Consider the following 15,361-nt stretch of genomic DNA (forward strand, 5'->3'; position numbering starts at 1 on the left):
GCCCCCTTCAGGCAGTGGTTCCCAGGACTATTTTACACACTTAAAAATTACTGAGGATGCTAGCTAGACCTGGAGAGAAGAAGACCTGAATTCAAATACGACTATGTTTCCTTGGCAAGTAAGTCATTCAACCTCTGTCTGCCTTAGGTTCTTCAACGCAAAGTGAGAATAGTCATCCAAGTCAGGGCAGCTATCTAGAACCTGGACTCAAAACAATGTGCACTTTTTTGTTTCATGAAAGGGGGTCGTTGTTAGCCCCCATTACCAAACTGCCCACCAGTCATGTGAATCTCACTCCCATGATGTCACTTACCCTGCAGTTCTTCATTCTACTTCCCAAATCCCCATAAATTTACCTGCTTGCTTCTTACTCTTTTCCTCTCTTGAAATTTAGCCCACTTTAATTGGTATTACAATTATAATAAAATTTTACCTCGGCTTAGAAATTATCCAAGCTTCCAAATTCTTGGGTGTTTTTTTCTCCTGAGGCAATTGGGGTTAAGTGACTTGCCCAGGGTCACACAGCTAAGAAGTGTTAAGTGTCTGAGGTCATATTTGAACTCAGTTCCTTTTGACTTCAGGGCTGGTATTCTATCCACTGCACCACCTAGCTGCCCCCAAGCTTCCAAATTCTTTTGGGATACCTGAACACCAGTCCAGGATCCCAAGATATTTTAGGGATACCCTCCATCCTGAACCCCAAGAACATCCCCATTTTTTTCATTTTACAGATGGGGAAACAGGCTCAGGAAGGTTAAGTGCCTTGACGAAAATTGCATAGGTTGTAAACTATTGCTAAGATTGGATTTAACCCCGCCTCTTGGTCTCCAGAACCAATGAGCATTTTACAAACTAGTCAGGCCCAGAAAAGGTAAATGCCCAAGAAATTAAGGATAATAAGTAGCAGAATTTTGATTCAAGACTTTGTTTCATTCCCTCACAGATCATCTAAGCACCTGTTAATATAGTGCTGCCAATGCTGGGTCCATGACCACCTCTTAAGGATCATTGGGTAGGCATTATGCTGAATTCTAAATATTGAATTTAATAGAACCACTGTTAGCATAGAAAACATGAGGATAGACTTCAATACCCAAAGTGGCCACATACTTCTCAAATCCACCAGTCAAGTGATGTAAACATTTGTAAAATGTGGTTTTTTTCTACTGCTGTTATCCCCAACACAAGCTTGAACTGAATGTAGAGTTTTCCTTGGGCATCCTTGGTGATGTTCTAGAAGCATCTGCCTTTGCCTGAATGGATTCCAAGTTAAGTGCATTTCCCTCTGCACATTGCCTTAACTTCAATAGGACTGAGTTTTCTTTTCTATAAAATGAGGTAACTGGCCTCCAAGATCTCTTACAGGCCTGAGGTTGTGTGATTCTTGACACAAAAACTGACTAGATGGTATTACTGCCTCCTACATACTAAAAGTGTTAGGAATACAAAGATTAAAAATGAAAATATGCCCTTAAAAATCTTACAATGACATTCAATATACTGAAAATACATCTCCATAGATATATACAATATATTTTTTTAATACCTGATGTGTAATTTCATAGGTATGCAGAACTCTCCCTACCAATGTAGATTGGCTTGTCAGTCAATCAGCCATCAGCCAATAAACATTAAGTGCCCATTACAGACCAGGCAGGGTGCTCAGGGTTAGGGATACAAAGAAAGGTAAAGCAAAATCTCTGCCCTCAAGGAGCACACAATCTAAAGAGGTAATCATGTAAAAAAACTATGTACAAAGTACGGACAGGATATACTGTAGATAATCAATGGAGGACAAATATGGAAATTTAAGATCATTGTACATGATAATCAATGGAGGGAAGGGATTAGAATTGAGGGAATGAAGAAGGTTCATATAGGTGGGGATTTAGCTAGAATTTGAAGTCAGGAGGTAGATATGAGGAAGGAGAGCATTCTAGGCATGGGAGCAGCCACAGAAAATGCCCACTGAAGAGATGGAATGTCTTGTTCAAGGAAAAACAAGGAAGTCAATGTCCCTGGATACTAGAGCATATGATGGGACAGAGGTGAGGGCCTTCGTTCTAAGGCATAGTTAAGTCAATCATGTCAAGTCTATCACTTATGAATGAAATGCCTGGCTTATGAATGCCAGGGCTAGGGCTCAACACCTACAAAAATTGAGATAAATGTCATCTTCAAGCAGGTTATAGTTTTTTTTAAAAATAGTTTTGTTTATATCATTTTCATATCACCTATTATATCCCAATGTTCCTTTTTTTGGGGGACCCCCCAGAGAACCTTTCTTTATAATTGTAATAGGACACTGACCAAAGAGGATTCACTCTTCCTGAGGTTAATTGCCTGTTTGATAAGCTTGCTTCTCAGTGTCAGCTACGGAAGAAAGGAAGGGATTACTCTCCTATTCAGCATACCCTGGCCATTTTATGCTCATTTACTAATTACTCAACAAAAAAAAGGCTTTTTTAGTTGCTTGCTAAGCCACAATGCATTAGGGGCCACACAAGGTTTTTTTTTTGTTTTTTTTTTCCTCTTCATGGTGGACAAGGTGATATCTGCTCTTAAGCATCTAGATAGTAGAGGGAGCATGAGGGCTAGCAACCTGGTCTCACACCTGGCTCTGAATAGGTCTTTTTCTTTTGTCCACTTGAGTGTGTCTTTCTTGATTTTAGGTGATGCATTGGAAATGAACTAAGCTGTGGACCCTGTAAATTTTGACAGATCAGAAGAGTCACAAGTGAGCAAGGATCTAGAGTCCATCCTAGAGTCTGTCATTATCATCAGCAGTAGCAGCAGCAGTAAAGAAGCATCAGCATTGCTATTTGGAGTGAACTGCCTGACCTCGTCCCAGCAGTGGTTAGATTAATAAAGAAGTAACTTTTTCAGCAGGTAGTTCACATTCCCAAGTAGGCTTGTGGGGCAAATATTTCCTGGCAGCAGCTCTAAACTGAAGCTCACTCTCTTCAGGCACTGAAGTGGTACAGACCCTATTATGAAAGGGATATTTGTCTTTCTCACCAATGTGTCTTCTCAGCAAATATCCTTTGGTAAAAGCTAACTGATATTATTGGTTAAATGATACCAGGATGCTCATCACTAGAGCAATAAATACTAATTGGGAAACGTGTTGGAATAGGGGATTGAGCCAATGATATTAGACATTTCCAACTCTTCAGGGATTTATTCCTATTAACCAAAGGAGAGACGGAGCCCGCCCTCTGGGGACCTGTCTGCAGTAGGGAGGCAGAGTGGGAGCAGGAGCTGGAATAACAATCCCAAGTGTTTAAGGACTACATAACAATAAAAGAGGAAAAGAGTACCGCAAAACTACACAACACATTTATGTTATCTGACATATATTCAGTGTCCACACCCACAGTCCTCCACATCTGTAAAGAAATGGTACCTTCTAATATCTCTTCCTTGGGTTCAAGGTTGGTCTTCATAATTTCACAGTATCCAGTTTCCATTGTTATTTCCATTTCCATTGTTCAATTAATTATACATTTAATTTCCTGGTTCTGTCAACTTCAGTTTACACCACTTGATATTTTCTCATGCTATCACCTTAGCTCCCATCTTCTCTAACTCACTACCATCCTTTTCATTTCTTCTTCTTAAACTTTATTCAGATCAATACTACCATTGCTTTTGGAAAGAACATGTCAATTAAATGTTATTCCCCTCACCATCTCTGAGACTTTGCAAACTAAAACAACCTTTCTTAGCCACCACTTCCCCCCTTAGAATGTTACTCTTTGAAGGGCAGGGACTGTCTTCACTTTTTGATATTTATATCTCCAGTGCTTGGCATATTGTAAATATTTGCTAAGTGCTTTTTAAATACATTTATTTCAACCTTAGATTGCTCCTTGGAGAAAAGTTCATCACTGTAATCATACTCACACCATTACAGCATAAAAGATTCTGCCAGACTCCTCTAAAACCCAGGTCACCTCCTGCCACACACAGCATCAAAGCAGGACTTTAGTGGAAGCCAGTCCTCGCTGAATTATCAGATCATGGAATTTTAGAGACCCATTTTCCTTTCTGAGCTGATCTCTACACCTCTCTCTGAAAGGCACAGTAGATACTGATTGAATGAGGGCAAGTCAATAAAGGAGTACTAATACATCTGTACTACAATAATCACCACTGTGACCCAGAGCAAATCATTGAATCTTGACAAACCTCAGTTTCCTCACTTGTAAAATGAGAAGATTGGATTAGACGACATCTATTCAAGCGCCATATCAACAATCTTATAATACAGCTCACAAATCTATAGCACTTCACAACTAATCACAAAACACTTTCCTCACAAGCCTGAGGTAGGTAGTGTAAGTATATTATTAGTTTAATGAATGAATGAAAAAGCATTCATTAGATGCTTACTATGTGTTAATCTCAAAAGGCAAGGTGAATAATCCCTCACATTTGTAAAGTACTTTACATTTATTCTCTTGACAGGCCCTAAAATATCACATTTTGGACCTGACTTTCCTTGAATCAAAATTTTCAGCCTGTAGCACAAACTTTTGGGAGCATTTTAGGAGTTTTCAAGCCTCCTATTTCAAGATGATCACTGACTATTCCTTCCAGAAGGAGGCCTATTTTGAAAAAAAGGAAGCCTACAATCCAAGTGGCAATGTTTTTTAATATCAAGTAATTTTGTGAAACATCAATTCCTTATAAATCAGGTTTTTAAAAAATATCTTTTGAGGGAGATTTGAAAGTTCATTTTAGTCACTCAGGTTCACCCCGGAGTTTAAGAATATAAAACCTTAGCTCCCTGGGCATCCGAAATGCCAGGCACCAGCAGATCTGGCAGAAGGTAAATATCTCCCAGATAGATTTGAAGTGTCTGGTTTTAATTTCTATTTAAGAATTATGAATTATTTTATGTAATTATTAAAACATCCAGTTATAACTTCTTGATAGAGAAATAAATTGTATAGAACAACCAATAAGATTCTGGGAAAGTCAGAAAAGCCACTGTTGTCTCCTTAACTCTATCCTGGATTTCTTTGCTGTTCTTGTTTTCTTCCTTTTAAAAAACAAGCACTACAGGATTACAAAGTACTTACTTGATTTTCACAACACCTTTTGAGGTAAGGTAATATAGTTATTAATCACCCCATTTTACAGACAAGGAAAGTGTGGCTCAAGGGGAAAGGAAGACTTACTCAAGGTCACACAGCAAGTGACAAATTTCTGTCCTGTGAATACTTCTTAAACAAGATTTCCTAACTAAGCTAAGAATCAATACTTGGGCATAAGAAAATAGTTTAAAGAATAAAATCACATAAATCCTGTGCCTATTTCACATGACCCAAATATCAAAAGAAAACCAACTTATTTACAAAAGAGATTTGGAAATAGGAACAAGAATACTATTTGACCAAAAAGAAAAAAAAAAGGAAAACCTCACAGCTTAATGAGGTTAATCCATATCTTAAGAAAACTTGGCAGGTAACATGCAAGATCATTACATTTGAAGTTCATATGTCACATTCATAAACATACTTATTTGCAAAAAAAAAAATTAGTAATAATTTTTAAACTCTAAAAAGATTATAAAACTACACAGTCTAAAGAGATCAAAAAGAAACAAACTTTTCTTTCTGTGATATTTACACTGCATCTTGTTCTTGACAAAAAATAAACTCTCTGCAAAAATCCCCTCCCCACCTACTCCCATTAAGTTAATATCAGTATCGTCTGTTCATCTTCTTAAACTTCTCATAATGATAATCATCGGTTGCCTTTTCATTGGGGGGGCGCTTTCTATTTGGAGGAGACTCTTAAAGAAAAAAAAAAGAAGAAAAATATGTCAGCCATAGCTTAAAACCGAACATCTTAGGCAACAAATATCAGCAGTTACTATGCACTTGGTTAAGGTGAAGGGAAGATGGCAATGTTCAAGTAGGAGCTTCCAGGACAGATTCCTGTGATTTTCTTGCTAGGGGATTCCCTACAAATGAGAACTGGAGAGGAGAGTCACAGGAGATAAAAAATTCTTCTCTTTTGCCACTCTGATCACATGCCTCTTAGAATACAGCCAAGGGAACCTCAAGGCCAATCCCACCCAGTAACAGATGTCAAGAGGACCAGGCCAAACAAGCAGACATGGATTAAATAGCATTGTTTAAGGCCAAAAATAATAGCAGTCAAAAGAGAAAGAAAATAGAAAACTATGATTTTTCTATTTAGGATAAAAGGAAAAGCCTAATAGTGCTGGGCTTTTGGAGATAAAGAAGGTAGGGCAGAGTCCCAGAGCACCTCCTTTCAGGGAACATGTTCAGGAGCAACTACCAATGGGGGCCCCTTGTCTGCTTAGTTTGCTGGGTTTTCAAGAGAAATATGCAAGATTTTGAAAGGGTTATAACAAAATCAGCCTTAGATAAAATATGCAGAACATAGTCTCTAAAAAAAATCTTGCTATTGAATGCCTTTTTCTTCTCTTTCCTGTCCTTGCCATTTGTCAAGGACTCCCCCCTAAATTCCAAAGCAAGGAAGTACAGAGACACTTGCTCTTACTCTCAGGTTCTGGCTTCTCTGTGTCTCCCACCCTGAGAGGTCGGGTTTTCGGCTCCTCTTTGTGCCTCCGAACTGGGGCGTTGAGCTCTTCATGATAAACTAATAGGGAATAATTGAACAACAAATTCAGCAAACATTGAGAAGCACCTACTGTGTGCAGCTCACTCACAAGTTAAGGACTCCAACTATGTTCCTGCCCACACAGTGGAACAGAAGTAAGAGAAAGGGCATTTGGCCTGGCCACTGTGGTGATCTGAGAGAGGAAGGCGGGGCCTGAGAGACACTTACATCGGTTGTGTTGCACATAATTCACAGCCATGTTGGTGGGAACAAAAGACGTTTCACTGTCTTTCTTTTTGTTCTGTTGCTCAGCCAGTAGGCGCGCCTTGGCATCCTCTGTCGAAATGATATTTTTTATTTTTGCACTATAGGGAAGAGAAGGAAAAATCACTTTATCTTAAAATATGGGAAATTCAAAAGCAAGAGTTAAGCCTGCCACCTTCCCTTCACCCTCACCAAGTGCACAAGAGACAGAAGATCATGAATTAGAAAGAAGCTGGGGGAAGAGTTCTTTACTAAGATTTTAACCAAGTCCACATGCAGAGGAGACCTTAAAGAGAAGGTACACATCCACATAAATAATTTTTGATTAATATATTGGTTTGTTACTATCCATACTATATTGTTAAATACATGTACTTGGTTACTATATTGATTTGCATTATTTTCTCTCTTTTAAAAAACAGCTGTTTTAAGCTGAAATGAAGAGGGATGATTAAGAAGGAAACTGAACTAATTGCTACCAATTTCACTGTTAAGAAGAAAGTCGGAGGCCTCAAGGATCAAAATGCCTTGTTGAAAGCAATATTTAAAAACACTTTTACTTTTAACCACAAGTGTGTGTGTGTGTGTGTGTGTGTGTGTGTGTGTGTGTGTGTGTGTGTGTGTGTGTGTGTGTGTGTGTGTGTGTGTGTCTTAGACTAACTTTGTGATTTTCACTGACATAGGGACTTCCCAGGAAACTTCCACTTCCAATGCAGACTGGTACCTGCGCTGCCACTTCTAGCTTCTGAGTTACCTGGAATACCAAAAGGTTCCTTGATTTGCCCAGAGTAACACAGCTAGTATGGATCAAGGGCAGGACTATTAACTCTGAAACCAATTCTTATCCCACTTTACTTTTTCATGGGAGGGAAAGATGGGGAGAAAGAAAACAACTTCAAAGACTGGGTTAAAAGAAGTAAGTGCTAATCAGCTCTCCAAACCACAACTTGTTCAGGGTATTGGTCCAGAATCCTTGTTAGCCCTCTCCAATTATATTTGCTATTCTTGAAGTAGCATGGAATGAACTGGGGACATTAAATTTATTTTTTATTTTTGCAACACTCCCCTTAAGTTCTATCTAATGTGAACTGGTCAGTCAGGTAGCAGTATATAAAAAGTTCTAGATTTGGAGTCAAGAGGGCATGAGTTCCAATTGTGTCTCAGACACTTACTAGGTTATAACATTAGTTAAGTCAATTAACTTCTGTCTACTTTATTTCTCCCATCTGTAAAATGAAAATGAAATGAAAACAGCACCTATTTCCAAGGATTGTTGAAAGAATCAAATGAACATAAATTGGAAGGTATTTTCCAAATGTTAAAGAGATATATATGCTAGTTATTAGAATGATTATTTTTATAAATATATTATTTCTATTGATTGAAAGGATAAAGTAAGAGAATGAAACCTACTCAATGCCTAAGTCCACCTCAGGAATGCCACTCAGCATCTGGTTGGACAGCATCTCTTCTGTTTTCTTAGCTGAGGAGACTCGGATGCTCTCGGGGAGTTCATAGAGACAGTCTTCAGCATTCTTCAACTTCACCTTCAGTTCTTCATTTTCCATAATTCCTTTTCTCTTCTTTAATTCAGTTTCAATGTATTTCATCCTAGAATATACCAAGAGACAGCAAGTAGCTTACAAGGTAGGCTCTGATTTATCACCCTTCGGTTGGTCCAGCAGAAGAAAAAAGCATATTGAGGGGATCTTCAGGAACTACAGGGTAGGTAGAAAAGGTTGGGAGAATGGAAGACAGAAAGGAAGATGATTTTGAAGCCTTCTAGAAATTCCAAAAATTTCCCTTGCTTTAGTTGGGAAATAGGACTTAGAATCCACAATAAAAAGGTAATCTGTTCACACCCTAGAGAACAAAAACACTTACATGTCAGCATCTTCATCTCTTCGATTGGTTTCTGCTGAAAATGATGTCCCCAAGTTGAGATCCTCCTCTTCATTAATCCTAAATGGAGATAGAAGTATCTTTAATGTTGCTTTGGGGGAAAAAAATTATTCAGTTCATTTAAAAAAAATACATTGAAGAACATTTTGTCAGTCCTTTTTTCACACCTGCTGTTTCTTCCAATCTCTCTGAGGATGTACGTGAGTCTTCCTACTACTATGAGCAATCAAAATTGAGTACATTCACAGGAAGAGAAAATGTTCTCAACAGTTTCTAAAAATGTTTTCCACCAACCTGTCCTTATTTCTTTCCTTAATTTTCTTCATGTCCACCATTCCACCAGTGTTGATATTAAAGGGATCATCCTACCAAAAAAGAATGATGATAATGAAGACCAAATATGGTTTGTAAGTTCCATGAGAGACAATGATCATTTCTTATTTGTGTTTTTTATTACCTATAGTATAATTATCAGTGTTTGAACAGTACTGAGTGCTAGACTCTAAAGCACTTAGGATTCTGAATAAGTTACATCAATAAATGTTGGTTGATGTAGGACAGATAACCTTTTTAGAGGACAACCTACTTTCTGGAGGACAAATATGCTTTACTGAACTATAAACCACACTTTTAAAACCTACTAATCTTCCAGGGTCATCCTTCCTAGCCAAATATCATGACATTCATCAAAGATGTCAGCAAAACTCACCACTAGAGTTGTTTCTTCCTGTACTTTCTCCCCAACCAGAAGGGCTACAGCACTGGGGGAAAAATGTGGGTACAATTCAAAGACAGAAAAATATAAAGCAGTCAATTCAAAAATTCATTACCCAAGCTGACAAAAAAAAAAAAAAAAAAGCTCATGTGAATAATGGCAGCCAAAAAGGCATGTTAGGAAAGATTATGTTTAAAAAACAAAACAAAACAAACAAAAAACCAAACCAACAAGACTAAAAGTGATACTAGATTTCCAACTTTACCGGTATGTTCTTAGGATTTAGAGGTAACCTCATCCAAGACTCCATTCCCTCCCACCCAAGTCACAAAGATAAAAAGGGCCAGCACTTGAACCTAGATCTTGTGATTCCAAATGCAGCCCTCTCTCCATGATCTTTCCAAATTGAGAGGGACTCAAAATTTCTGCCAGTTCCTTCAGTTCCACAGGATGTAAAAAATAAGATCGTGGTATCCCTCATATTCTCTAAATAATTTTTATCATGTCATTTTCAATGCAAAGGTCATTCCCTTGGTAGAGAAAACGGAAACAAAATACACGTTAAGCACCTCTTTTGTGTACTCTGTCTACTTCTCATTCTGAACTATTGACAAATGCCTAGAAAAAGCAGGGGAAGCCAGGTGGTAGATGAAACGCCTTAGTGTACAGTTTAACAGGGAAGATAGGCTATTTCAAGTAGTTGTACATTTGTTACAGCATTACACAAAGAGGACCCAGACATACTTTTCATCTTTTCTTCTGACTGTGGTCCACAATCCAAGGTGCCGGACCTACCTCACCCCTTTAGGTCGTCTCCTCAAGCTCTGAACTTCTTTGGTTTCCTCCAGTTTCAACCTGAAGATAACATAGAGAAATGATTAAGCAACTCAAAAATCAAAATGAAATAAGGTCTGACTGTGAGGCTCTTTCCCCAGGGATCTATATTTCCAACTAAAGACAGGTTAAGGAAATTTTCTTACCTGCTGTGGGACAACAGCCCCAAAGTGTAGCAGTTTTCAACCTTACCGATGTGTGTGTATCTTCATAGGAGAGGATTAGGGGAAATTTAAATGGAGTGCTAGGAATTAATTTTTGTTACACTGACAAATTAGATTTCAATATCTCTTTTATCGCCCTTCATTCTCCTCCTTTATTTCCTATATGTAACACTGTTCCCGTTTCTCTCAAAAGAGAGGAAGTTTAGTAAATCTCCTGAATACTATGGGATAGGATATAACATACATGTACGTCTATATATGTAAGAAGGAGAATAAGGTTCCAGGTGCCCACTTCACAGGCTCAAATGAGGTGACTCTGTGATGTAGCTGTCAGATACGACAGACACCGAGGAAAGCATGGCTATGCTGGCGACGACATTGGGAAGAGAACACACAGTATCTACTTTAGGAATACTAGGCACCCAACACAGTTTCCTGGCGAGACAACAGGCACATGTCCTGGATACAGAGAAAGGCAAAGCCAGAGTGTCCTCAAAGAGCTGCCATTCTCCTGCAGGGGCGGGAGGCGAGCAGAGAAACCAGGACTGGCCGGGGTACAGGGAGGAAGGACCCGGCGGCACTTGCCCAGGGCGGGCAGAGGAGACGACCACCCGGATAAAAACCAGGGAGCAAGGTATCGAACAAAAAGGCTCGCGGTTAGGGTCAAAGGGTCGGCTGCCCTCAAGTCTAGGCGGAGGTCTCCCAGGTCTGCAGGGAGCCACCCAGACCCGGGGCTCGGCAGTTTTCCGCAGGTCTTGCCCTGGGTCAGGGCTCCTCCGCACCGCAGTTCTGCCGCCCTGCACCCCGCTGCCCACTCACCGGACTTCTTCACTGTCCTCGTCCTCGTCCTCGTCCGAGTCGCCGTGGTGCTTGCGGAAGGTCTTGCCGGGCCTCATGGTCCCCCGCACCCGGGCTTCTCCCGGGGCCTGTCGCGGGGTCCCCACGGCTCTGCTTCCAGGTCTCGGACCTGCGCAGATGTTTGGGGCCGGTTCCGGCGCAGGCGAGTGCGGTCAGAGCTGCGTACGGAGTCCGCGGCTGCGGGCCCGCCTCCGGCTGCCAGGGCCGGCGCGGGGCGCTCCCCATAGGGCCGCGCGCTCGAGAGCCCGCCCTGCCCTGGCCGACCCCGCCTCTATTCTGCGCTGCCGCCGCCGCCGCCCGAGCCGCGGGGGATGGGAAGGAGCAGCGGCGGCTCGGGAGCCCGGTCAACCCCGGTGAGTTTGGGCTCGCGGGCTGATGGACGCCAGTTATCCTCGTAGAGCCGTGGGGCTGGGGAGGGGAGGAAGGCTGCGAACTTCTGGGAAGGACCCTTCCCCTTCCCCTCTCCCCGGGCTTCCCTCTTCTTTCATTCCTCTCTCCTCTCCTTCCCTCCCTTCCCTGCTCATTCCCTTCTCTATTCCTCTCATTGAATTACCGTCTTCTCTTTTCTTTTTCTCCCCTATTCTTCTTCTCCTCTAGTTCCCCTCCTCGCCTTTCTTCTTCCTATTCCTTCCACCCAAATCCCGCATGAGCAATTGTCAAAGTAATATCGATGTTCCAAATTCCGCGCCCTCCCCCCCTCCAAAAAAAGATGCTTTCCAACGGATCAGATTTGGGCAAAATAAAGTCCTAGAGATCTCCTTGCTGCTCAGAACCAAACATCTTCAATTTGTACCATTGATTCTAGTACATTTTAGTAATTATTTAATTCAGATGGTAAAGAACTATCTATTAAAAAATGAATGAGATAATACAAAATAATACTTTTAAAAGTAAATTTGGAGACGTAAAAGATTTTCCCAACATCCCACAGTCCTGAGATGAATTTTTTAAAAGGAAAAAAAAATTACACCTTTCCCTCCTGTTATTTTAAACCAAACACCACTAACATTTGCGTCAGGATCCAGACCGCTATCATCCCTAACCAATCAGCAGAGAGTTTTCTGTAGTTTTAGTTATCATTAGTATAGTAACCCAATGCAATTGGATTCTGGAAGGAGAAGATTCTGTACTTGATTTTAATATTTACTTGTAGTTGCCCTTAGCCAAGTTGTTTAATAATTCCACTTGCTTTCTTTATGGGTAAATGTCCGAAGAGCATAAAATCTCTTTTTCACAAATTCTGTGAGGATTACCTTCATCTTTTAAAAGTGGGTTTTTATTAGTCCATAGTAATTGTTCATTTTTTTTTTAAACCATAGGGGAGGTTATTCTGGTAGTTTGGGTCTTCAGCTAGCAAATTGTCCCAGTTTTAACAAAGTGGGTTCCCATTTACCTTCCTTTTCAATTGCCTTTTCCCCCCCCAGAGGTAGTTGGGGTTAAATGACTTGCCCAGGGTCACACAGCTAGTAAATATTGAGTGTCTGAGAGGTCGGATTTGAACTGAGGTCTTCCTCACTTCAGGACTAGAACGCTATCCACTGCACCATCTAGCCCCCCTTTTCAATTGCTTTTAAGGTATGCACCAATGCTGATTTTTTTTTTTTTTTTTGGTGCCAGATCTCATATCTTTGAACTGCCAATGTTGACTCGTACCTGGGAAATAAGGTATTTTATTCCTCTGAAAGGATAAAGCTTAACCTGCCCTGAGCTACAACATACTACAATATATCACACTAAGCCTGTAAAGTAAATGGCACTAGATAATCTTTAAATACAGATGAATAGTAGATATTGAGATTGCTTAGCTAACTAGCCCCTCCAAAAGTTCTTCTCAACTCTAACTTTGGCTGTAATCTAGGCCCCTGCACACTGACTATGCCCTTCAATTGAATAGGTAGCCTATCTCATAAGTTGGTACTATGACTAAATGATTGGCAATTTTGGTTTAGTGGAATTAGCACTGGACTACAAATTAGAAAACCTGAGTTTGAATTCTGGCTGTGCCGCTTGTTTGCTACATGATTTTAAAGAAATCACTTAAATTTGATGCTTCTGTTTCTTCATCTGTAAAGTGGGGATGATATCTGTATTACCTACCTCACAGAGCTGTTATGATGTAGATCATGGATGTAGATGATGGGGATATAAAGCATTTTATAAATCATAAAGTGTTGTTTTAATGTCAGCTTTTGTTACTATGAATTTAGATTTAATGTTTGTTGGATTGAATTGTGAGAATATTTTGATTTTTTTGTTTTGTTTTGTTTTAGGAGAGATATTTGTATGGTTTGAACTGGTTAGCTAGCTGTTTGCTTAAAAAAAATTGGTTTAGGTTAAAGGTCAGTAAAATTAATATTTGTCTTCAGGAAATTAGTATTTGTGATTCAGCAAATTGGTATCATTTGTGCTGATTCCTTAGTTGATTGGTAGGATGGTGAAAAGAGCACCAGAAATGGGTTCTGCCATTAACGTTCAGGGTGAATCTAGCCCTCAGTTTCCCCAAGACGAACAGATTACTAGCTGATGTATCATCATGGGCTTTCTAGCTCTAAAAAACTACACATATATCTAAGTGCCTGTTTAAAAGTCTGAATGATCTCTCTAGGACAGAGGTGTTTAATACAACACACACAGTCAGCATGTACAAGGCCCCAATATTCCTCAGTATATTAGAACATGAAAATTGGAAAATGTTTAACAAAATATATAAAAATACAATATAACATTAATAATATATGGTTTTCTTAAGTCCGTATTTGTTCTAAAAAGATCCTTATGTTTGGTTTAGTGGTCTGGTTTCTATTTGAGTCTGACACCAGTGTATATAATAATAATTAAGCCAGATCAGAGAGCTTTTTATATATATTTCATTTGATTCTCACAATGACCCTGACAAGTAGGTGCTGTTATTATCCCCACTTAATAGATGTGGAAACTTGAGGCAGATAGGTTGAGTGACTTGCCCTGGGTCTCACAGAAAGTTTTCTTTTTTTCTTTTTTTTGTTTTGTTTTTTTGTTTTGTTTTTTTGCAGTTGTTATGTGATTTATTTATTTATTTATTTTTTACAACATTATCCTTTGCACTCGTTTCTGTTCCAATTTTTTTCCCCTCCCTCCTTCCACCCCCTCCCCTAGATGGCAAGCAGTCATTTATATGTTGGATATGTTGCAGTATATCCTATATACAATATATGTTTGCAGAACCGACCAGTTCTCTTCACAGAAAGTTTTCAAGGCCAGAATAGAACTCAGGTCTTCTGACTTTAGAGCTTTATCTACTGTACCACCTAGTTGCCAAGGAATGCCTAATGTATATGTTGTTTGTGATTAAGCTTTGTGGATTTTCCCTATCCCTATCCAGTCCCCTTGCACTGTATAGGAAAACCCTGGCTTATCAAATCACTGTTTCTTGTGCAGAACAGTAATGTTGGATACTAAAAGGTTTTAGAATTACAAATTATGGTCTATGCCCTCAAGAAATTTACAGTTTAGTTGAGCAGTCTAGATCCTCACAAGTTAAATCATTCCCTTAACTAGTATTTATTGAGTTCCAACTCTGGATAAAGTACTGTGTCAATCATTGAAGACGATGAACATGACCTATGCCCTACTCCCAAGGACCTTCACTTTAATGAAGGAAATAAGATAAAAGGAGTAGAAATAACAGCAATAATGTTTATTTATTATATTGCTTTAAGTTTTAGGAAACATTTTCTTTCCAATAATTCATAACTATAATGCAAATTAAAATATCCCCTGTCCTTAGATTGTTGTTCGAATTTTTGTATTCTGGGCATCTTTGATAATGCCTTGAAGCAATAAATATTTAATAAATGTTTGCTGAATCGAGTGTGTAAAAATATAAATATTCATATTGAGTGTAACACTAAAAATATTTAAAGAACAGTCCAAAGCAATACAAGATGTCATAAGGTCATAGCTGATTGTGCAGCTAATTATGTAGCAAATAAATGCACCAGGAGCCCAGCCATCTCTGGGAATTGGGCAGGGTTGAGCTAGTCCT

At 39.5% G+C, this 15,361-nt stretch overlaps 2 protein-coding genes and 1 long non-coding RNA gene across 5 annotated transcripts in view; 2 read left to right on the top strand and 1 right to left on the bottom strand.

The window, feature by feature from the left end:
- Positions 1–6: 6 nt before the first annotated feature.
- Positions 7–1,871, top strand: LOC127550898 (uncharacterized). Its single transcript, XR_007950958.1, has 2 exons — positions 7–118; positions 944–1,871. It is a non-coding gene; the product is annotated as an uncharacterized LOC127550898 (long non-coding RNA).
- Positions 1,872–3,161: 1,290 nt separating this feature from the next.
- On the bottom strand, positions 3,162–11,484 carry C2H9orf78 (chromosome 2 C9orf78 homolog). The gene is made up of 9 exons (XM_051980192.1): positions 11,299–11,484; positions 10,277–10,336; positions 9,476–9,527; positions 9,061–9,131; positions 8,749–8,826; positions 8,278–8,475; positions 6,829–6,965; positions 6,541–6,639; positions 3,162–5,803 (listed from the first exon to the last, which is right to left on the bottom strand). The coding sequence occupies exons 1-9, from the start codon at positions 11,373–11,375 to the stop codon at positions 5,712–5,714; spliced, it is 864 nt and encodes a 287-aa protein (XP_051836152.1). The 5' UTR covers positions 11,376–11,484; the 3' UTR covers positions 3,162–5,711.
- Positions 11,485–11,586: 102 nt separating this feature from the next.
- The window catches only part of USP20 (ubiquitin specific peptidase 20), a 48,608-nt gene continuing 44,833 nt past the window's right edge, over positions 11,587–15,361 (top strand). The window contains exons 1-2 of one of the 3 annotated variants that reach the window (XM_051980181.1): positions 11,634–11,690; positions 12,955–13,002. The gene's annotated coding sequence lies outside the window, so the exon portion shown is untranslated. Of the gene's footprint in view, positions 11,691–12,954; positions 13,003–15,361 lie in introns of all 3 variants that reach the window. The other 2 variants (XM_051980177.1, XM_051980179.1) reach the window with 2 other exon arrangements.

This window comes from Antechinus flavipes, chromosome 2, assembly GCF_016432865.1.
Source record: "Antechinus flavipes isolate AdamAnt ecotype Samford, QLD, Australia chromosome 2, AdamAnt_v2, whole genome shotgun sequence".
In the NCBI taxonomy this organism is placed as follows: domain Eukaryota; kingdom Metazoa; phylum Chordata; class Mammalia; order Dasyuromorphia; family Dasyuridae; genus Antechinus; species Antechinus flavipes.